The 24,021-nt window shown below is 43.2% G+C and overlaps 1 protein-coding gene across 22 annotated transcripts in view; it reads right to left on the bottom strand.

Moving 5' to 3' along the window:
* Nucleotides 1-3,571: 3,571 nt before the first annotated feature.
* Nucleotides 3,572-24,021, bottom strand: part of CEP192 (centrosomal protein 192) — a 142,937-nt gene continuing 122,487 nt past the window's right edge. For 18 of the 22 annotated variants that reach the window (XM_077975353.1, XM_028837885.2, XM_028837890.2 and 15 more), the window contains 6 exons: nt 23,868-23,963; nt 15,586-15,705; nt 15,040-15,161; nt 12,502-12,631; nt 11,661-11,719; nt 3,572-4,058 (listed from right to left, as the gene is read on the bottom strand). In XM_077975353.1, the coding sequence (XP_077831479.1) occupies nt 3,920-4,058; nt 11,661-11,719; nt 12,502-12,631; nt 15,040-15,161; nt 15,586-15,705; nt 23,868-23,963 (666 nt within the window). In that variant the 3' untranslated portion in view covers nt 3,572-3,919. The remainder of the gene's footprint in view (nt 4,059-11,660; nt 11,720-12,501; nt 12,632-15,039; nt 15,162-15,585; nt 15,706-23,867; nt 23,964-24,021) is intronic. The other 4 variants (XM_028837887.2, XM_077975346.1, XM_077975351.1 and 1 more) reach the window with 1 other exon arrangement.

The following is a 24,021-nucleotide window of genomic DNA, read 5'->3' as shown; positions in this document are numbered from 1 at the left end:
TCTGCCCAGAAATCTGTGTCCCATAAAATCTATGTATTGCATATAAAGAATCATCCCAACCTCAGTTTTACTGAAAACTAAAAACAGCTGTCCTCTTACACAGTCTCGTCTCTGGACTCATTAAATCAGTAATGATGCACATTAATCATCACTGAGCTGTACAGAACTTTAAGTTTTGCCTGCGGAATGTCTTACCTGCTTGACAAGAGAAGTATCCTCACTCCTGTGGACTCCAGTAATCTTAGCTGCAGGACACATTAATTTGCAATCTTAGGTCTGCTTTACAACCAAACACAAACTTTTAGAAGCAGCCGTACACCAATGCTCCATGTTTTCTACGCTGAGAATAGTTTTCACCATCTGTGACTGGGTACCTAAGTCAGAAAAAAACAAGGTTTGAATCCTAGCTCAAACGTTTTAACCGTGTGACTTCTGGTGAATTACTTAACCCCTCTGAGCCTTACTTTCTTTACGTAATACAAGTATCAACTCCGTGGGCCAGACCAGCCCCAGCCTCCTACAAATCCATCTCTGTCCACAGATGCCACTGTGGACAGACCACCGTAGGAGGAAGGGCTGTGTCCCTCCTCTCCACTCTCAGGTCCCTCCACCATAAAAAGCCCACTCTCCATAAAGCTGTTGAGAATTAAGTACCACAGCAGACACAGAGCACCTAGGACACTGCTTGGCACACTGAAGCACCAGTAAACATTTAGCTGTTACTACTAGGAAATATGTCCTGGAGACGCATAAGAAACCGCTAAGAAATCTTGGGGCAAACATGGAGGCTCTCTCGAGAAGAGTGTTTACTGGGAGTGGGGAGAAACAGCTGGGCATCTGCAGCAGGGCAGATGGTGGGCAGCCAGCCTTCCAGAACAGGAGAGTGTGGCAAACGCACCAGAGCCACTCGGCGGTCAGTCACACTCCTGCGGGCCACGCGAGGCTGTCCAGGTGCTGAGGATGCGGGCGCGCAGGGTCAGCCAGGTGTCCTGTCATGCAGACCTTACATGCCACAGGAGGGAGAGCAAACAAGTAGGAACACATGCGGCGGACATGAAGGCCACACCACAACGGACGGTGTGATGCGTGGAGGAAGAGCTTGCCTTGGATGGGGCAGGAGAGCCTCTCTGAGAAGCGGAGCTGGCCACACCAAAGCCTGGGGAAGAACCTGAGACATGAGCACGGAGCTGGCTGGAAGAGCAGGGAGGCCACTCAGCTGCAGCTCAGGGGGGATGGCAGTGGCCGGGGGTGAGGACCTCCAGACCACAGGGACGAATCTGGGCTTTATGCCATGTGCAGGTGACTAGCCTCACATATACGCAGGGAACCTAGGCTCTGGTTTACCTCTTTCAAAAGATAACCCCGTCTTCCGTGGAGAGAAGGATCTGGAGCTAAGAGCAAGCAGGTGGTCTGGTGAGGAGATGACTGCAGTGGCCTCAGAGATGACTGAGCTGAGGCTGCTGTGGCCAGTGCTGAGACGGATGGATGAGGATTTGTTAGAGGCACCATTTAGAGGGAGCGATGTGAGGGCTTGAGGGTAAGGAAATGGGTTGGTAGAATGAGGAAAGCAAGGCGAAGCCCGTGAGGCAGGGAGAGAATCACAAGTCTGAGCCGCCTACGTGACAACCAAATGGAAGCATCTGGCTGGACCCACGAGTCCGGAGCTCAGAGGAGAGGTGGAGATTGAAGACATCAGTGTGGGAAGGGACGGGGAAGAACGGAGATTGCTAAAGCTTCTGCAACAACCTTGCCCAGGCACTGTTCTCACGCTGGCAGCTGTCTTGAAGACAGCGTAGTCTGCATTTGCTTTAGGAGTGGTGACTGGTTGCACAAATCATTTGTTCATACCCACCTGCTCTTCAAACGCCAAGCATCATGTTTCCAAATCACGGAGGCATAGGACAAACTGCAGATCCCTAAAAGACACTTTTAAAGAAGAGTCACCTTTGGCCAGGCACAGTGGCTCACGCCTGTAATCCCAGCACTTTGGGAGGCAGAGGTGGGCAGATCACCTGAGGTCAGGGGTTTGAGGCCAGCCTGGCCAACATGGCGAAACCCTGTCTCTACTAAAAACAAAAAAATTAGCTGGCATAGTGGTGGGCGCCTGTAATCCCAGCTACTCGGGAGGCTGAGACAGGAGAATCATTTGAACTCCAGATGGAGGTCGTAGTGAGCCGAGATTGTGCCACTGCACTTCAGCCTGGGCGACAGCGTTAAACTCTGTCTTAAAACAAATAAATAAGAGTCACCTTTATAGTTTTGTCGTTTAACCCTGTTTTTTGACCTTCTGAATATAAATTGAAAGGCAAAGTAACAGCTGCACAGAATTGAAACTATTATGACTGCTATGAACTGACCTTGGCAAACACTTAAAAGACCATGGCAAACAGTCTTAAAAAGCAATAGCATGGTTTTAAAACTTTTAAGGCTGAATGTTGTCCAATAAGCACAAATTCAAGCATGAGGTCATCCCATATTTGATGCACAAAATCTAGAAGTCAAGCAGTATCAGTAAAAGTACCACCTGTTTAACTTGTGAAAAAAATGTTTTTACAAATTTGATTTCTAAGCAAAAATTACTCAGCAAAAGTAAAGTGAAGTGGAAAAAGGAAAAAGGGATCTGTTTTTCTCTCGAGCTCACAGTCATTGCTCTTAAACTGTAATTGGTTTAAGTCTTCCGGCCAGCTTTCCACAAGCCCCGAGGTCTTTCTGCTCCACATAATATCCAACTGTGATCATCCCCAAGCAACTACACAAATCTGGGATTTTGTTGCTTCAAAGACAAAGGCAATGAGCTGGGGCTCAGAAAGCCTCATCAGGAGACTCTCGAATAACGGTGAGAAGAGCAATTAATAACTACGTCCCTCCTGGGTAAAACCGTGTCACTGGCCGGGCGCGGCGGCTCACGCCTGGAATCCCAGCACTTTGGGAGGCCGGGACGGGCGGATTCACGAGGTCAGGAGATCGAGACCATCCTGGCTAACGTGGTGAAACCCTGTCTCTACTAAAAATACAAGAAACTAGCCGGGCGTGGTGGCGGGCACCTGTAGTCTCAGTTACCCCGGAGGCTGAGGCAGGAGAATAGTGTGAACCCGGAAGGCGGAGCTTGCAGTGAGCTGAGATCGCGTCACTGCACTCCAGCCTGGGGGACAAAGCGTGACTCCGTCTCAAAAACAAAAAACAAAAAACAAAAAACCGTGTCACCGCCTCGACCTCAAGCCTACCATCGACAGCTCTCGGGGCCTGCTGTTTCCCTCCCTGCGTCCCACTGGAACCTACCCCATCTGTGCCAGCTTCTGCAGCAGTTGTCCTGTCTAGCTTTACATACAGTATGTGAGGTCAGAGGAGATGTAAAGACTCAAGATACCAACGTGGGAACCTCTTCACTGTGTTTGCACAGACTAGGGAGGCTTCCCCTCTCGGTAAAATAACCAGCTGCTTGAAAAGCAAGTTGTCCGTTCTACTTTGGGCAACTGGCTAAAAGTGGAACAGAGAAGGAATTTCTTAGGAGAAAGGAAACTGTGCGATGGAGGATAAAAATCACAGAACAGACACAGAAGCTTGAAAATAATTAACAGAATAAAGTGATATTTAATTTCTGTATGACATTATAAAAAAGACACGCTTACTGAAAAACTTCTGGATATACATTAAAATATATTCCATATTTATTCAGAATATCATAATCAGTGCAAACAGAGAACTCGCTTCTCACCTGTAAAAGTTAAGTACAATACTGTAGGCTAGATACATGATATTTCAGTCAAGTCTTCAGTATTAGCTTGTAAAAAAAATCTACAATTATAGATATCCAATTTATCATACAAAATATATATACAAAAGCATAATTGTAGTGTAGAAAGATAAAGTTAACAAAGTACAACTTATGTAATTTACTTTACACAAAAATGTATTCTAGTTAATTTTTTCCAAGAGCTTCACCAATTAGTCGAATAGCAATACTCTTGCCTTCATCTGTTTGAATGACAAGCAAAGCTTCAAATTTGCCTGCGGACTTCGGTTTGAACTGCACGGGCATGTTGATGTAATGCTGGGCTCTGGAAAGAGAGAGGCACATGACAGCGGCATGTCGTGACAGTACCTGCAACCCTGTCCCAGGCAGCACAGCGCCTGGCTCAGGTGTTGACGAAAGAGCTCGGTCAAGCCACATTCAGCTTAAATGTATTTATAATTTCTTTGATGCTATTATTTAAAGAGAAAATGACACAAAGGAGAGAAAAATCTAAAATTGGATTAAAACAGTATTACATACATATATATTCCTGGCTATTCAGCAACTATTAATATACAAAAAGGAAAATAAGATGTCTAAACTATCATATATACAGTTTTATATTCTGCCTGCAAAAGCTATCTACCTAAGAAAGGGTTCGGGAACACCCTAATTGCCCGTTTTACTCAGTCCAGATAGCATATTGTACTGGAAAGATTAAAACAACTTGTCCCAACCCTATCATTAATGGGCTGTGCAGGTTTTGCTCTAAAATTCATATGAAACTTTTTTTTTTGAGACGTAGTTTCACTCCTGACGCCCAGGCTGGGGTGCAATGGCACCCCACTTCGGCATCCCGGGTTCAAGCAATTCTCCTGCCTCAGCCTCCTGAGTGGCTGGGATTACAGGCGCCCGCCACCGCACCCAGCTAATGTTTGTGTTTTTAGTAGAGGCGGGGTTTCACCATGTCGGCCAGGCTGATTTCGTTTTTTTTTTTTTTTTTTTTTTTTTTTTGAGACGGAGTCTCGCTCTGTCGCCCAGGCTGGAGTGCAGTGGCGCGATCTCGGCTCACTGCAAGCTCCGCCTCCTGGGTTTACGCCATTCTCCTGCCTCAGCCTCCTGAGTAGCTGGGACTACAGGCGCCCGCCACCGCGCCCGGCTAATTTTTTGTATTTTTAGTAGAGACGGGGTTTCACCGTGGTCTCGATCTCCTGACCTTGTGATCCGCCCGCCTCGGCCTCCCAAAGTGCTGGGATTACAGGCGTGAGCCACCGCGCCCGGCCAGCCAGGCTGATTTCAAACTCCCGGCCTAAAGTGATCCGCCCGCCTTGGTCTCCCAAAGTGCTAGGATTACAGGCGTGAGCCACCACGCCCGGCTCGAAACTTTCATCAAAAATATTCTAGAAACTTTACTTTCAGATTACAGTATATAGAGGCAGGTAACGAGTGCCCTATGGTTAAAAATAGTATTCTGGGGGGTTTGTTTTTGTCCCTAAAACTATGTCCTAAGAGCTTCAAAATACACCTCAAAACATGCAATTTAACAAGTTATTCACAGTGTGAATGAGGCTACACACGTATGACACACAGCCCATGTGATGTCATCAGCCTCAAGGCTTAGCCGTTTTTAAGTGGACGTTCTGAGCTCGGGGAAGGAACTTCACCCCTTAGTCTGGTCTCAGAGCTGTGTGTTTTACAGCCTGGCAACCAGAAGTGATGTACGTTTCGGTTTCCAGCATCTGTCCTGAAAAACCCAGCAGTGTCGGCTCTTGGGTGCACAAGAGTACACCGGGCACGAGGTTTAGAAAACAGCTTCAGTATTTCAAAGCCTTTTCCTGGATATAACTGATAATACAGATAATGGATGTTCTTAAATATATCTATATAGCGCAAAGGTGTGTATGTATATCTTTCTATATTTTTATTTAAAGGCTGGGTTATTTTTCCCAAATGCATTACACTTGTTTTACCATGTCAAAGATAACGTACTTTTTAAAACAAATCTAATCTGGCCCATGGCATTACCTACAATTTTCTGTTTCATGTTGGCGGTCAATACTTGGATATATATAGTACCATTTGCCTATTTAAGAGGCATTATAACGTATGAATTACTAAAAATAATAAAATATCCCAAAACAAATCTCTGGAAGAACTCATTATTAACAAATTTCATCACAGAATATAGAACTGTTCTATATTAAACTGAAAATTTCAGTCTACTGTGATTAAAATATATCATCTGCTTTAGATTTACAGATACACGGAATAAACTGGAATGCAATTTAGAAAGAACTACAACATTTAATACAGCTATAGAACACTCCCAGCAAGATGGATATACTTTAAAAAGTACTTTGTAGTACTATTATTAAGAACTAATTTAATCTACACACACACACACACACACACACACGGGAAAAGGTAGTGGGAAAGTCCTCTGAACCCAGTGGGGAGGTCTAGTTCAGATCCTCTCTCTAGCTATGATGGATTTACCTGCAAAGGCACGCAGAGCAGAAACACATCTAGGGAGCAGAGAGGCCATCAGGCTGTGTACACCCAGCTCCAGCTCCCTGAAGGCTCCATCTACGTGGAAAGGGCTTAGTGGAACCTACAAATTCTAGCAACTACACTTCTTTCTTTTCTTTCAAAACATTTTTTTTTTCAGATGGATTCTCGCTCTGTCGCCCAAGCTGGAGTGCAGTGGCGCAATCTCAGCTCACTGCAACCTGTTTCCCTGGTTCAAGCCAATCTCCTGACTCAACCTCCTGAGTAGCTGGGACTACAGGCATACGTCACCAGGTCTGGTTACTTTTTTTTTTTTTTTTGAGACGGAGTCTCGCTCTGTTGCCAGGCTGGAGTGCAGTGGCACGATCTCGGCTCACTGCAACCTCTGCCTCCTGGGTTCAAGCAATTCTTCTGCCTCAGCTTCCTGAGTAGCTGGGACTACAGGCGCCCGCCACCATGCCCAGCTAATTTTTGTATTTTTAGTAGAGACAGGGTTTCACCATGTTAGCCAGGATGGTCTTCATCTCTTGACCTCATGATCTGCCCTCCTCGACCTCCCAAAGTGCTGGGATTACAGGTGTGAGCCACCGCATCTGGCCTACTTTTTGTATTTTTAGTAGAGGTAGGGTTTCACATGTTGGCCAAGCTGATCTTGAACTCCTGACCTCAGATGAGCCGCCCGTCTTGGCCTCCCCCAAAATGTTGGGATCACACGCGTGAGCCACCATGCCCGGCCCGAAACATTTTTTTAAAGGAACACTTTCTACAGAAAAAAAAAGCCAGTACATTAGCACATGCAAGGTAACACCATTATCAAAGAAACTGAAAAAGGTAATAAAATTTGTTCCCACACGTGGGTGAGAAGTCACTGCAGCTCAATGATAACTCTGTTCCTTGGCTTGTCACTTTTCTAGGAACTGTCCTTCTCTCTCAAATGACAGGCAAGGTCTGCCAGGATTGTGCACCCTGCACTGTGCAAGGACATGAGGGCACAGTTGAGGCGAAACCTATTAGCTACCACACCTCAGCTGGGATTAGATGTGCATGAAACAATAGGTTAAGAGAAAGATGCTTTTTGGGACTAAGTAGAAACATAAACAAATTCTTTTAAAAAAGATAAGAAAGAGATCACTTAGAACCCTCAAAAAAGAACCCTTACAAAAAAAACCTGTTAGCAATGTTTCCTTTTCCCTATTACCTTACTTACAATCTATCATACATTCGTGCTTACTGACCTCCGCACTGGGCAAAACCCCTGTGCCTTCTTGGGGGAACTCTTCTGCCTCCTTCAGCTGGAACCAGTTGACAGCCTACGAGGAACAGCCACTTTCCCAGGCTAGTGCCGGGGCTTACAGAGAGCAGCCCCACGGCTCCCGGGGCCTTGGAAAAAGTGCTTCTTTGTAAGTAAGTATCTCCTGTACCCTACAGATGACTATATTCCTATTATTACTTTGGAAATGTGTAGTTAATGGTGTCATAGAGCACAGGGTGATCTAACAAATGAAAACTGTGATTAACGAAAGGCTGGGAATTGCTTCTCAGGGCTTTTTTTTTTTTTTTTTTTTTTTTTTTTGAGACGGAGTCTGGCTCTGTCGCCCGGGCTGGAGTGCAGTGGCCGGATCTCAGCTCACTGCAAGCTCCGCCCCCCGGGTTTACGCCATTCTCCTGCCTCAGCCTCCCGAGTAGCTGGGACTACAGGCGCCCGCCGCCTCGCCCGGCTAGTTTTTTGTATTTTTTAGTAGAGACGGGGTTTCACCGTGTTCGCCAGGATGGTCTCGATCTCCTGACCTAGTGATCCGCCCGTCTCGGCCTCCCAAAGTGCTGGGATTACAGGCTTGAGCCACCGCGCCTGGCGCTTCTCAGGGCTTTAAGAACACAGATTTTGTTCCACTGCCAAGGCAAGCTAACTGTTGCTCTCATCTGGCAATTATGTTTTGTAAGCCTTTGTCTAAAGTCACAGTGTCTCGTGTTTGGGACAAATACAACAGCACACAATGCCGTAAGTGCCTATGACTTCAGTTCTGTGGTAAGAACTGTCACTGGGGTTCCGGTGGCATCTGCCTCTACTGTCCTGCTGCTTCTCCAAGGTCAACACAGGCCATTCTCTGTTATAGAGGAGCCAGTGTTTCCACCTTTCTTTGCCTAAAATTTACTTAAAAAGTTTCCTGTAACCCAGAGTTTAGTTCATTTGGTTAAACAGATCACAGAATTAGTACTTCATACACACGATTTTCTTACTCATACTTTACCAAATTTACAATGAGCTGCTGCTATTAAAGCTATTGCTGAAATCGATACTATCATGCATTTACCCTATAGCCCCACAGTGATAGTATCGATGAAGATTTTCTGGAAACTCACCATAATCGGAATAACGTAAGTGTCTGCCACTAATAAAGTATAAAATTATTTCATTCAAATTTATCTTCAAAGCATCAAAGTTTAAAAAGATTTAAATATGTTCAGAATACAAACTATGCACCTTGCGATACTATTTTAAATGCTAACTTAATTGAACTGTCCAAATTTTGCTTAATTTAAAAATAGTTTCTCATGTTTCTAAGTTCCTTCTGATGCCATTAACATGACACAGGCTGCACAGGAAGGCAGTGCTGTAATTTGTGACTCTTAATTTCAAGCACTGGGACGGCAAGTCTACAAGTTCATGTCCACAAAAATGTCTACTTTTACATGACCAGCAAGAAACACATTTCATCTCTCAAAAGTGGTTTATAGAAAACAAGTTGAAGCTAAGCAAAATGTCATCTCATTGAGACGAGCTTCTCATTAAAAATGTTCTAGGCATCTTTCAAAAATCCCCTTGTCTGATTCCCACTCGGCTGGTCTTGTCCCTACACTCCATGTCAGAAATAGACTCCGCCATCTGTAGCACTATTGTGATGAAATAGGTTTAGGTTCTTTCTCTGCAAAGAGTCAAATCTGAATTGGCCCACAAATTTTGGCAGAAAAGCAATTCTTTAAAAAAAATCTGTGAAGGCAAATTAAGCAAAGAATATAACATCAAAAAAGAATCTGAAATGACGACGTATTCAATAATGGAAGTTGGAAAATGAATGTTTAACTGCAGGGAAGTTTTGACTGCCTCATACCTAGCCATAAAATGGAGAACAGTGACATAAAGCTGCAATTTAACAAGTTATTTTAAATAATGATGCTTTATCAAAACTACAGATGAGGATGGGGTGTATGTAAATATTCTTTTTTTAAAGTTGGTACTATTCAAGATAATTTTTTTAATGAAACTTTGTTTAGAAGCTTTGAAAAATATTTTATTTATTTATTTATTTAAATTTGAGACAGAGTTTCACTCTTGTTGCCCAGGCTGGAGTACAGTGGCGTGATCTCAGCTCACTACAACAACCGCCTCCCAGGTTCAAGCTATTCTCCCGCCTCAGCCTCCCAAGTAGCTGGGATTACAGGCGCCTGCCACCATGTGTGGCTAATTTTTGTAGTTTTAGTGGAGATGGGGTTTCATTATGTTGGCCAGGCTGGTCCAAACTCCTGACCTCACGTGACCCACCTGCCTCGGCCTCCCAAAGTGCTGGGATTACAGTTGTGAGCAACCGCACCCGGCCTAAAAAAATATTTTTTAAGGTAAGAAGAGCTCCTTGAAATAAAAATCTAAAGTCCTTCCAATTTGTGACAGATGTATGCCAGTTTTTACAGAAGTATTCCATTGATCCACTGCATGTTCAAAAATATACCCTGCAAAACATTTTGCTGGTGAAGATGTGGGATGTGACCCAATCTGAGGAAGCAGAATGAATAATGCAGTTATGATAAAATTTAAGTTTAGATAATAACAGTGTTCAGGATAATTTATTCAGTATCTATTTGTACTCAGTTACTAAAAATAGTTACAACAATTAGAAATTTAAATGATCTTTTTCTGAATAAACTAATTGCCTCTGCAGTCGTGCTACCATGTATGTTAGTAGTTCCAACCTATTATTACACACACTAGAGCATCACTCACTAGTCTCAAATCAATTGGGGCAGCCTACAATAACTGGAGAGATCCACAGACTACTATGAGAGGAGAACTTGGAGAACAGAAGTTGGAAAACTTGAATTTGGCTGATTTTTAAACTTGGGCCTTTCTCTTCTATGTAGTTGTCACAGGGATTAAATGAAGACACACTGATAATAAAATGAGGTTCTATCAAAATCTGTAGAGTGAGCGTTGATGCATCCTGCCAGCCAAGGTCACCTACAGGGGAGATTTGATGATGATGATGATGATGATGAAGATATTGACACTGACACTTGCTATGTCTGGGCATTATTACCACATCTCTTATATTCCTCACAATTCTACGCTGTCAGTAGCTAGCATTGGCATCCCCATTTTACAAATAAGGAAATTGAGGCCAAAGAGTTTATCAAGTTTAAAATTTTTAGATGTATTCATTGTTGAATTTTCAGAACTAAAATCTATAGTTTGCGCCTTCAGTCTCCTGGGAGCGAAAGGAAGGGTTCAGCCCTCAAGCATATTAAAATATTTTATAGTCCATAGAAGGAAGAGGTGGTGTGAGAGACATAAGAATAAAAAGAAAGAGTAAGGTAGAAGGAACAGTCTTCAATCAAGCCACATTTCCAGTATCCAGGGCTGTGAGTGAGCTTCAATTGTACAGCACCACTGGTCTTAGTAAGTGAATAAATGGCAGGCCTAGAATGATTGCAGAGTGGTCCAAATTTTCATAGAATAGAACATGTTTCTGGAATAGTCTCCTAATGCTAACATGAGAGACTTTACAATAATTAAATGACTTAAAAGATTCAAAGATGAAATTAAAATTATTATTCAGCATTAAGTCCAACAGAACCCTACTATTAAGTTCTAAATAACAATGACAACCCAGTTCGAGAGTTCAACCTAAACGTGCATCATATAGAAAAGAAAATTAGCAAGGATGATAAGAAAATGAGGCCCTGATTAAGAATAGTAAGCGGGGTCTGAAGAATGGCAACTGAAAAACACAATAAAAGTTTTCCCAATTAACCTGGAAAGGTTTTTGTCCCAATTAATGAAAATCTAAGTCCTTGACTCTCAGCGTACCAGTGAAATAACATTTGAAACAGGAATTACTCTAAAAGTCAATCTTAAGATGATTACAGCTCTAAGATTTATGTGGCTGCAAATCCTGGGTGGGAGAAGTCACACCAGCCCAAATGCTGCGCCCTGCGGCACTGCTAAGTGCACCACGGACAGTCGGAGCTGTCCCCTGCAGGCTCCTTTTCTCTGCTTCTACTTGCGAACACTCATTTGATTAACGCTGTTCGGTGCTGGTGAGGAATCTGGAGGACCTGCAGCAGAGGAGACCTCACAAGCCCCAACTCCCAAGAAACAAAAGTCCTGCATCGCTGATGAGAACCCTGTGATCTGCGATATACTTACCTCAGAGAGTACTTGGAATGTTTGACATAGAATGGCTCTCTGGGACTCAAAAACTTCAGCTGGAATTTAATAGAAAACACTTTATAAAGTTAGGAAAATTAGATCTTTTAGCATACATAAGCATACCATGCATTTATGTATTACAGATACATTTCGTAAATTTAGGTATTGCCACAAAATTAGGTAGGACAACAAATGCTAATGCAATGAAAACATATTTAAGAAAATTTTAACATGAATTTAATCTAGTTTTAACTAAAGTAAAGGCTGTCCAGAAATATGTGTGTATAATAGTACAGAAGAAAAAGAAAAAGTTAAAAATTAAAATATAAAAACAAATTTTTGATTTTCAAGTAAAGGGTGATGAACTTCCAGTGGGTTTATTTTCAAATACAACATTAAGGAATTCTGGGGGGGATGGGAGCAGGGTCTTTCTCTGTCACCCTGGCTGAAGTGCAGTGGCACAATCATGGCTCACTGCAGCCTCACCCTCCCAGGCTAAAGCGATCCTCTCATCTCAGCCCCCACCCAAGTAGCTGGGACTACAGGTACGTGCCACCATGCCCTGTTAATTTTTTTTTTTTTTTTTTGGTAGAGATGGAGTCTTACTATATTGCCCAGGTTGGTCTCAAACTCCCGGGCTCAAACAATCCCCCTGCCTTGGCCTCCCAAAGTCCTGAATTACAGGTGTCAGTCACTGTACCTGGCCTTATATTGCATTTTTAAAAATTACCTCATTACTACAACTTAAATATAGTCTATAGAATCATCAGGAAAATGTTTGTTATCTGAGTTGAATGCATTTATTTTTCCAAAACCCATAGTAATATTTCCAACTTACCGAGTGTGTAATAAAAGAATTATTTCGCAGATTGACTTTGAGTGTCCGTGATTCCCCTACACTAGTCGGCAGGAACTTGTACACATCTTCTGGGGCATAAACTCCGCGAGCAGTCACATCAAGCTGCCTGCTTTGGGAATAGACGTAAAAGTTAAGAATTTGAAATCTACAGTAACTTAAAACTATTTTTATATATTAAAATTATGTAGTATTGCCATTAATTTGTGTTTTTCCTGGCAATTTATTTTCAAATATAGGTTTTGTAATGACAACTTATCTAATTTACGTGAAGAAGATGACAGCAGGAATCCTCTCACGAAGTGTGCAGGGTAGGCCTCCCTCTCCTCACAGCCTGGGTCTCTACCGGCCAGAAGCCCAGTTTGTATGAAGGTGGCCCTTTACCTCAGTTCACTTCACCTGGCCCCTCACGCTGCAGTACCAACTGTACTTCACTATCACTGGGACACAGGCTGCTCCAAGCGCCTGATGCAGGTATGGCCTCCAGGCAATGTTTGCTGGCGGTGGCACTGGCTCTTGCCTGGGCTTCCTGAACCCTGCACATCTGCCTCCCCTTTCTCCAGCCACTCCCGGGTCTCTGCAGGCTCCCCTCCACCCCCAACTCTCTGTGCATCTGACCTTCCCCTCACAGGGGCACCCCCCAGCAGCCCTATCTATTCAGTCAATACACAATGGTCCCTCAGGATAGCTCAAACACCTTCAGTCTCCACAAATACAAAAATGAACTTGTGATTTTTGTCCTCAAACCTGATCCTCCACTTGTGTTTGCTGAATGGTATCCGGAAGCCGACCTTCTCACAGCCATCACCCTTCATCCAGTCCATCGCAGAGGCCCTCCTATCTCCAGTCTGCCTGTTCTCTTCCTATTCCTTGACACTATTTTACTCCTGGACTCCTTTAAAATAGCCCCTCCTCACCTCCATCCTATCAGTCACACCACAGCCAGGGGACTGTCCTATACACGCACACCCGATCATGTCACTCCCGGCTTCCCAGCTCTCCAGAAGAGCAGCCACCTCCTAGGCCCAGCTCTGGCCTTGCCCCCCCACTCCCCTCTCACACCGAACGGCTCCTGGGAACTTCTCCCACCCTCCTCACCTAGGCCATTTCCACTCATCCTCCTCAACTTAAATGTCCCCTTTCAGGCAAGTCCTTCCCAGGTTTCACAGACCAAGCTGCCTCTGTAACTTCTCCCCGTTTCTTGTTTGTTTCCCCCCAGCCAGTGTGAGCTGTGGGTTGGCGAGGCTGTGTCTCCAGAAGGGAGACGTGGAGGACGGGGCTCAGAGGGCGAGAAAGAAGTGAGGCGTAACAGCCAGAGGGAGTGTGCCAAGAACACGCATTCTTTAAAGGGCTCTAATTTCTTCCAAATGCATTATTGGCTCCCAAAAAATAAATGACTAAATTTATATTAAATTCAGCAGATATTTTACATATATTGTCTTTCCAGGCATCTTCCTCCAGAACTTAATTAGACCTAATTACTAATTAAGGATTATAAGAAATATTTTCACTAGGTATAATACTAAATAATATTCTCATTAAAGCTATATATGCGGCTGGTATAAGTTTTACATTTTAAAGCTTTTTAAGAATCTACTTTCATATGCTGTTTATGGGAACATAAAATGGTACAACTATTTAGGGAAAACTATTTGGCAGTTTATTTTAAAGTTTAACACATGGTTATCATGTGACCCGGCAATTTTGGGTAAAATTAGGTATTTTTACTCAAAAGAAATGAAAATGTTTGTCATCTTCAGAAATGCACATAAAGTAATGTTCAAAGCACCTTAATTCATAAGAGTTCCAAATTATAAGACATCCAAAAGTCAACAGGAAAATGAATAAATTGTGACATGTTCATTTAATGGAATACCAAACAATAAAAAGAAATGAACTATAGGTACATTCAATAACATGAATGAATTCTTAAAAATAGTATGTGGAGAGGCCGGGCGCGGTGGCTCAAGCCTGTAATCCCAGCACTTTGGGAGGCCGAGGCGGGCGTATCACAAGGTCAGGAGATCGAGACCACAGTGAAACCCCGTCTCTACTAAAAATACAAAAAATTAGCCGGGCGCGGTGGCGGGCGCCTGTAGTCCCAGCTACTCAGGAGGCTGAGGCAGGAGAATGGCGGGAACCCGGGAGGCGGAGCTTGCAGTGAGCCGAGATCGCGCCACTGCACTCCAGCCTGGGCAAGAGCGTGAGACTCCATCTCAAAAAAAAAAAAAAAAAAATAGTATGTGGAAAAAAAGAAGCCAGACACAAAGAATATATACATACATACATATATATGTGAAGTTCAAGCAAAACGAATCTATGATGACAGAAATCAGAACAGGACAGATCTTGACTGCAAAGGGACAGGTAAGAAATTTTTGGGCGAGAGGAATATTCTGTATTGTGGTTGGAGTGCTGGTAACGCATGTGAACTCAGGTAAAGTCATCAAGCATTTTACTGACTCTATTCCTCAATAAAGTACTGGTAAAAAACTTGTAAGAATGACAGAAACAACATACTCAGGTATGCGAGCAGAAGCCTCCGACACAGCTTGTCTTCGGGGCTTCACTAAATGATCGATTTTAACGAGGGAATCCGTGGAAAGGGGTGCGTTTTCAGGCTCATTTTCCGCTTCGATGCTCTGTACAGAAAAATCACAGGATAAGGAAGAAGAAATGAAAACTAAGAAACTATATGGACATTTACTTATTTGAACTCTACCATTTCCTTTAAAAATTTTTAAAAGGAGATTTAAGATTTTTAAATCCCCTAAATTGCAAGCTCTGTACTCTGTACTGCCTGGTTCCTCTCTCTCTCATGTGCCCACATGCATGCATGATGCACACGCACACAGTTTCTTACATGATTAAGTCAAACATGGGTTTCATGGGCTGTATGAACAATATAGCCAAACCCAGACATCAAACATGCCAATTAATACAGACAAACAAGAAAATTAGGATTATGGGACTATATTCTGCATTTTCAGGCCAATTTTTCTTGTTAATTTCCTTTCTGTTTTTAAAATACACACAATGATTTACTTAAATTCATTTACTACTCACCTGTCCAGAGAGTTGGAATCTCAAAGTGTGTTTCATGTGAGGCTCCTTAAGAGGGTGACATTCAACATCCCAAAACTGCGCATAATCCCCTCTACCTCTGGGCAAAAATGTGATGGAGACCTACAAAATACACACAGAAGAGAAACTGAGACACTGATCATTCAACACAGTGGCAGCTAGATTACCAGTTCGAAGACTTGGTATGAAAAAAATTAAACGAACAAATGCTTTTGCACTGGCTACTTTTCCCACTAATTGAAAGAATTTGGACAATTTCATTTCTAACAGGTTACTATACCAGATCCAAAACACTTTTTGCTTAAGGCTTTATATGACATATTCCTTAAAATGTACAATAAATGCTTTACTGTGGGGGGGACATGTTATCAGAAAGCACTAAAGCTGTCAAGTACAACACCTACACGAGGAAGGTCCAACCACAGACTCGCAATTGTCTTTCCTCGAATGCTTATGGAACCCTCTGCTGGCCAAGCAGTACCAGGACAAAGGCCTCACAGCGGCCAGGAGCTGTGGAAGATGGACAACAGGGAGGGGGGCGGCGGCTACAGGAGGCAGAACAAGACAAGCATCAGACACTCCACAGTGGCAGCTCGCATGATGATTAGCTTCCAAATGTCAGTCACAGCCGGTGACCCTGGGCACATAGCTCAGTGATAAATACACCCTGCATGTGTACAATCTGTAAAAAGCTCAATCATGGGACAACTGTAATGTTTAAAAACAGCATTTTATAACAGTTACCAATATTAAGAGCCTTAGCTTTATCAAATAATTTAGTGTTGATAATACTGATCACTTAACAATCAATCAGTTAACAATGAATCAGGTTAACAATGAATCAGTATTTCTGAGTCTGGACTTAAACATTAAAACACGTAAGTGGCCTAATTTCTGCCCACGCAGAACCTTAAACGTAATAACCCAGTCAGCCTGAGCTCAAGGCTTTTGAGAGCCTGGAGGCAAAAGTAGGACTGGTCAGGGAGAGGAGAGCATCTGACTAGAGAATTACACCACTATGGACTTGGACTCTGAGAAGATGAAGGAAGGAAAGGGTAAAACCAAAGGAAAGGGTAAAAACCACCACTGGGCACTACGGGACTACGAAATCCTAACTATACCCCTTCAAATACCAAAAACACAAGAGAACAGAGGAGGGGAAAACCAGTATTACTGCATGTTACACCCTAGGCACATACTGGGAACTCTTAACACTCAGTATCTCAGCTAATCCCCTAGCAAGCACACTCCACTTTCTCTCTGTAGATGTGCATATCCTAGACATTTCACATAAACAGAATCACACATCTGTAGGCTTCTGTGACTGGCTTCTCTCACTTAGCACAATGTTTTCAAGGTTCATCCATCTGGATATAGCATGTACCAGTAACTCCATTCCTTTTCACTGCCAAATAATGTTTCATTTTACAGATATACCAGATTTTGTTTATCAATCCATCAGACATTTGGGTGGTTCCCACTTTTTTGTCTACTATGAATAACACTGCTGTGAACACGTTTTTGTTTGAAAATCTGCTTCAACTTTTCTAGTGTATATCCAGAGGTGGAACTGCTGGGTCATACAGTAATTCTACGTTTGGCTTACTGAGAAACTGCCCAATTATTTTCCACAGCGGCTGTACCATTTCACATTCCCTCCAGCAATGCATGAGGGCTCCAATTTCCCCACATCCTCACCAACACTTGTTATTTTCTGTTTTTCTAAAACTCACAGCCATCTTAGTAGGTGTTAAGTGATACTTTATTTCTTGTTTTGACTGCATTTTGCTAATGACTAGGAATTCTAAGCATCTTCTCACATGTTTATTGATCACTTGTATGTTTTCTTTGGGAAAATGTCTATTCAAATCCTCTGCTCATTTAAAAAATTGGGCCATTTGTCTTTTTACTGGGTTGTAAGAGTTCTTTTTTTTTTTTTTTTTTTTTTTTGAGACTGAGTCTGGCTCTGTCGCCCAGGCTGGAGTGCAGTGGCCGGATCTCAGCTCACTGCAAGCTCCGCCTCCCGGGTTTACGCCATTCTCCTGCCTCAGCCTCCCGAGTAGCTGGGACCACAGGCGCCCGCCACCTCGCCCGGCTAGTTTTTTGTATTTTTTAGTAGAGACGGGGTTTCACCATGTTAGCCAGGATGGTCTCGATCTCCTGACCTTGTGATCCGCCCGTCTCAGCCTCCCAAAGTGCTGGGATTACAGGCTTGAGCCACCGTGCCCGGCTAAGAGTTCTTCACGTATCCTGGATACAAGTCCTTTGTCAAAAATATCATTTGCAAATTTTTGTCCCTATTCTGTGTCTTTCATTCTCTTGATGGTTTTGTTTGAAGCACAAATGTTTTTGGTTTTGATAATTCACCTATTTTCTCTTTTGTGGCTTGTGCTTTACTGGTGTCAAATCTAAGAAACCAGTGCTTAACCTAAGGTCATGAAGATTTATTCCTATGTTGTCTTTTAGAGGTTTTATAGCTTTAGGTCTAATGTTTATGGTCTATGGTTGATTTTCAGTGAATCTCTGTACATGGTACTAGGTAAGTGTGATGGTTAATATTAGGTGTCAACTCAGGCCGGGCGCGGCGGCTCATGTCTGTAATCCCAGCACTTTGGGAGGCCAAGGCAGGCGGATCACGTGGTCAGGAGATCGAGACCATCCTGGCTAACATGGTGAAACCCCGTCTCTACTAAAAATACAAAAAATTAGCCGAGCGTGGTGGTGGGCGCCTGTAGTCCCAGCTACTTGGAGGCTGAGGCAGGAGAATCACTTGAACCCGGGAGGCAGAGGTTGAGCCAAGATTGAACCACTGCACTCCAGCCTGGGCAACAGAGCCAGACTCCAACTCAAAATAACAACAACAACAAAACCCCACAAATACTAGGTGTCGACTCAATTAGATTGAAGGAGGCCTAGATGGCTGCTAAAGTATTGTTTCTGGGTGTGTCTGTGAGGGCGCTGCCAGAGGAGACTGACACTTGAATCTGCGAACTGAGAGAGGAACGCCCACCCTAATGTGGGTGAGCACATCAGCTGCCAGCAGGCTAGGAGGAGGCGGGTGGAAGAACGTGAGATAACCTTGCTTGCTGAGTCTCCTGGCTTTCGTTTTTCTCCTGTGCTGGATGCTTCCTTCTGTTCCTCCTGCCCTTGGAAATCAGACTCCAAGTTCTTCAGCCATTGTGCTTGGTGTTTGGCCAGGGGCCCTCTGACAGTTTGGCCACAGACTGAAGGCTGCACTGTTGGCTTCCCTCTCTTGAGGCTTTTAGACTCAGACTGAGCTGCTACTGGGCTTCTCTCTTCCCCAGCTTGCAGACGGCCTATCGTGTGACTTCGCCTTGTGATTGTGTGAGTCAATTCTCCCTAATAACCTCCTTTTCTTTTTCTTTTTTTGAGACACAGTCTAGCTCTGTCGTCCAGGCTGGAGTGAGTGGCGCGGTCTCGGCTCACTGCAAGCTCCGCCTCCCGGGTTCCCGCCATTCTCCTGCCTCAGCCTCCCGAGTTGCTGGGACCACAGGTGCCGCCACCACAACTGGCTAATTGTTGTATTTTTAGTAGAGACGGAGTTTCACCGTGTTAGCCAGGATGGTCTCGATCTCCTGACCTCGTGATCCGCCCGCCTTGGCCTCCCAAAGTGCAGGGATTACAGGCGTGAGCCACCACGCCCGGCCAATAACCTCCCTTTCGTATATACATATATCCTATTAGTTCTGTCCCTCTGGAGAACCCTAATACAGTAAGAGTCTACCCTAATTCTTTTTTTTGAGACAGAGTCTCGCTCTGTCACCCAGGCTGGAGTGCGGTGGCGCCATCTCAGCTCACTGCAACCTCCACCTCCTGGGTTCATTCCATTCTCCTGCCTCAGCCTCCCGAGTAGCTGGGACTACAGGTGCCCACCACCACGCCTGGCTAATTATTTGTATTTTTAGTAGAGACGGGGTTTCACTGGGTTATCCAGGATGGTCTCAATCTCCTGACCTCGTGATCCACCCGCCTCGGCCTCCCAAAGTGCAGGGATTACAGGCATGAGCCACCGCGCCTGGCCAATTTACTCGAATTCTTTTGCATGTGGCTATCCAGTTCTCCCAGGCACTATTTGTTGAAAAATATTCTTTCCCCATTGAACTGTCTTGGTGCCCTTATTTAAAAACAAACAAACAAACAAACAAAAAAACCAATTAACTATAAATATTAGGGTTTATTTTGGGACTCTCAATCCTATTCCATAGTTCTATGGTACCGTCAAAACCACACTGTTTTGTATAATGTGGCTTTGTAGTAAGTTTTGAAAACACGGAGTGTAAAATCCTCCAACTTTGTTCTATTTCAAGATTGTCCGATTATTCTAGGTCTCTTGTATATCTATATAGATTTCAGAATCAGTCTTTCAATTTTAAAACAAAAGTCAGATGAATTTATTTTTAAATTAGTTTTTCTATGTTTTATTTAACTAAATTTAGATTAATTACAACTGTGCATTAAATCTTAGAATGAACAAAGAATAAAGTGGGCTTAGATTGTGGTGCAATTTTTTTGCAGGGCAGGGGACAAAGTTATACAATGGTATAAGGTGTATAAATTCACAGGACAACCCGTAAAGACCATTTTGGAAAACATATTTGAGGGGTTTGTGAAAGAGGCATTTAAAAAATCTTTGATATTTAAGTCATTCTTTTTCTAACACATTTATTTACCTTTAATTCTTTAAAAAATTTTTTGAATTTTTGATTAATCTCATTCTGCTAGATTCTCGTGTGACAAATGCTTTTTATGTAAAATTGTCTTTTTCCTGCTGTGGTCAATTTTGCCAAAGGTTTGTTTATTATTATTATTTTTTCCAAAAAAGCAGCTTTGGAGATGTTAATCTTCTCTCATTTCTTTGTTTTTAATTTCACTATGTTTTGCTTTAGAACATTTTTTTCTTTCTTTGGATTTATTATTTTCACCATTCTTCAACTGACTGCTTAGCTCATTAATTTCAATTTTTTTTCTTTTTAAAATAGATGCATGACACCTATATCTTTACCACTATGGGCCCATTGTTGTTCCTTTTTTCTTTTCCAACTTTTACTTTAGATTCAGGGAGTACATGTGCAGGTCTGTTACCTGGGTATACTGCACGATGCTCGGGTGTGAGGAATGAATGATCCCATCACCCAGGTACCCAATCGTTAATTTTTCAGCCCTTTTCCCCCTTCCAGTAGTCCCCAGTTTCTATTGCTGTCATCTTTATGTCTATGAGTACCCAATATTTAGCTCCAACTTGTAAGTGAGAAAATGTGGCATGTGGTTTTCTATTCCTGTGTTAATTCATTTAGGATAATCGCCTTCAGCTGTATCCATGTTGCTACAAAGGACGTGATTTGATTCTACGGCTGCACAGTATTCCATGATATACATGTACCAATCCACCATTTCTTTATCCAATCCACGGGTGATCAATAGTGGATTGATCCATGCCTCTGATACTGTGAATAGTGCTGTGATGAATGTGCAAGTGCATGTATCTTTTTAGTAGAACAATTTGCTTTCTTTTGGGTATATATCCAGTAGTGGGATTGCTGGGTTGAATGGCAGTTCTAAGTTATTTGAGAAATCTCCAAACTGGTCTCCATGGTGGCTGAACTAATTTACATTCACACTAAGTGTATAAGCATTCCCTTTTCTCTGCAGACTTGCTAGCATCTATTGTTTTTTGACTTTTTATTTTATTTTTTTGAAGACAGGGTCTCACCCTGTCACACAGGCTGGAGTGCAGTGGTACAATCTCGGTTCACTACAACCTCTGCCTCCTGGGTTCAAGCAATCCTCCCACCTCAGCCTCCCAAGCAGGTAGGACTACAGGTGCGTGGCACCATGCCCAGCTAATTTCTGTATTTTTTGCAGAGACAGAGTTTCGCCATGTTGCCCAGGCTGCTGACTTTTTAATAACGGCCATACTGACGGCTGTGAGATGGTATCTCATTGTAGTTTTGATTTGCATTTCTTGATGATAAGTGATTGGAGCATTGTTTCATGTTTGTTGGCAGCTTGTATGTCTTCTTCTGAGAAGTGTCTGTTCATGTCGTCTGCTCATTTTTAATGGGGTGAATTGTTTTGGGCTTGTTCAATTGTTTTAAGTTCCTTATAGATCCCGGGTATTAGACTTTTGTCAGATGTACAGTTTGTGAATGTTTTCTCCTCTTCTGTAGGTTGTCTGTTTACTCTGTTGATAGTTTCTTTTGCTGTGCAGAAGCTCTTTAATTAGGTCCCGTTTGTCAATTTTTTTTTTATTACAGTTGCTTTTGAGAATTTAGTCAAAAATTCTTTCCCAAGAACAAAGTCCAGAATGGTGTTTCCTAAGTTTTCTTCTAGGATTCTTACAGTTTGAGGTCTTATGTTCAAATATTTAATCCACCTTGAGTTAATCTTTGTATGTGGTGAAAGGCAGGGGTCCAATTTCATTCCTCTCCATATGGTGAGCCAGCTATTCCAGCACTGTTTATTGCCTAGGGAGTCCTTTCCCCACTGCTTATTTTTGCTGAGTTGTTGAAGATCAGATGGTTGTAGGTATGTGGCTTTATTTCTGGGTTCTCTACTGTGTTCCACTGTTTTGTATGTCTGTTTTTGTTTTGCTACCATGCTGTTACGGTTACTGTAGCCTTATAGTATAGTTTTAAGTCAGGTAGCATGATGCCTCCAGATTTGTTCTTCTTGCTTAGGACTGCTTTTGTTATTCAGGTTGTTTTTTTGGCTTTGCATGAATTTTAGCATAGTTGTTTCCAGTTTTGTGAAAAATGACGTTGGTAGTTTGATAGGAACAGCATTAACTGTGGACTGCTTTGGGCCCAGCTTGGGTTTTGACTGGGACTGTGTTGAACATGTAGACCAATTTAGGGAGTGCTGCTGCCTTAACAAGGTTAAGTCTTCTGATCGACTGACACGGGATGTCTTTCTTGTTGGGTTTCTTTTTGCGATACCTCCTCATATGCTGAACTCTATTCGAGCAGTGTGTTTATCCCGCCTCGTACGCTGAACTCTATTCGAGCGGTGTGTTTATCCCGCCTCGTACGCTGAACTCTATTCGAGCGGTGTGTTTATCCCGCCTCGTACGCTGAACTCTATTCGAGCGGTGTGTTTATCCCGCCTCGTACGCTGAACTCTATTCGAGCGGTGTGTTTATCCCGCCTCGTACGCTGAACTCTATTCGAGCGGTGTGTTTATCCCGCCTCGTACGCTGAACTCTATTCGAGCGGTGTGTTTATCCCGCCTCGTACGCTGAACTCTATTCGAGCGGTGTGTTTATCCCGCCTCGTACGCTGAACTCTATTCGAGCGGTGTGTTTATCCCGCCTCGTACGCTGAACTCTATTCGAGCGGTGTGTTTATCCCGCCTCGTACGCTGAACTCTATTCCAGCGGTGTGTTTATCCCGCCTCGTACGCTGAACTCTATTTGAGCGGTGTGTTTATCCTGCCTTGTACGCGAGCGGTGTGTTTATCCTGCCTCATACGCTGAACTCTATTCGAGCAGTGTGTTTATCCCGTTCTGCTTTGCTTCTGTTGTGGTTTGGGAAACGAACTAAACTACACGTGTAGAACTGTGTGTCTTTCCAAAAAAAGTGAGAAATCCTCTGAAAGGCTGTTATACAGACCCAGTAAAGTGTGTAGTTTGCAACAACTGCTACAGCTGCTTCAAGATTCTTTTACGGTCATTTCTGAGTTCACAGCTACATTCTATAACTTACTTTCAGTCTGAATGTCTAATAAATGAGCCAGTGAGCTTCAGCAATTAGAATGAAAAAGTATATTGCTCAGGCCAGGTGGGGGATTAGTGTTATTAGGAGACATTTGAAGGGAATATGTCAGGTATAGAAATGAATTAACATTTAAGAGGGTCATAGTAGCTGGAGGGATCTGTCACCCATGAAGATACACTGCTGACTATGCCACAAACACTGAACTGTTTTTGGGTAATGGCAGGTTTTTCTGGCTACGGCTGATAGACAAAACTCTCATCTCCATCAGTGTAGTACGACTGTAAGCACTGGCAGTCTGTGGTCTTTACTGCTAAGTGCGCCACGTTGTTTAGCGGACTGCTCTTCACACTAAGACTGCCTGCTACAGCACATTGTGAGTGAGGCAGGCTCTTCTCTTGGGTGCACACTGGCTCTGTGAGTAGCACTGCTCTGGGTGAAACAAGCTAAATGGGTGGAATCAAATGAGGCACTCCTGGACAATTTACATGATGTTCTTACTAACTGCCTATGGAAAAAAATATCGAAACCTACTTTTTGGATCCCATGGCTTTCCAGTAGACCAGAAATAGGAGAACATCTGAATGCTGCATAGGTGGCTCTAAAAACGTCTCCACTTTCATCAACTCCCTGCAAAGCAATCATTTAAACAAATTAAAAACCATAAAGCCAACGGATCAATCCCACA

Source organism: Macaca mulatta, chromosome 18 (assembly GCF_049350105.2).
Source record: "Macaca mulatta isolate MMU2019108-1 chromosome 18, T2T-MMU8v2.0, whole genome shotgun sequence".
NCBI classification, from domain to species: Eukaryota; Metazoa; Chordata; class Mammalia; order Primates; family Cercopithecidae; genus Macaca; species Macaca mulatta.
The sequence above is the reverse complement of the archived record's forward strand: the minus strand, read 5'-3'. Positions and strand labels throughout refer to the sequence as shown.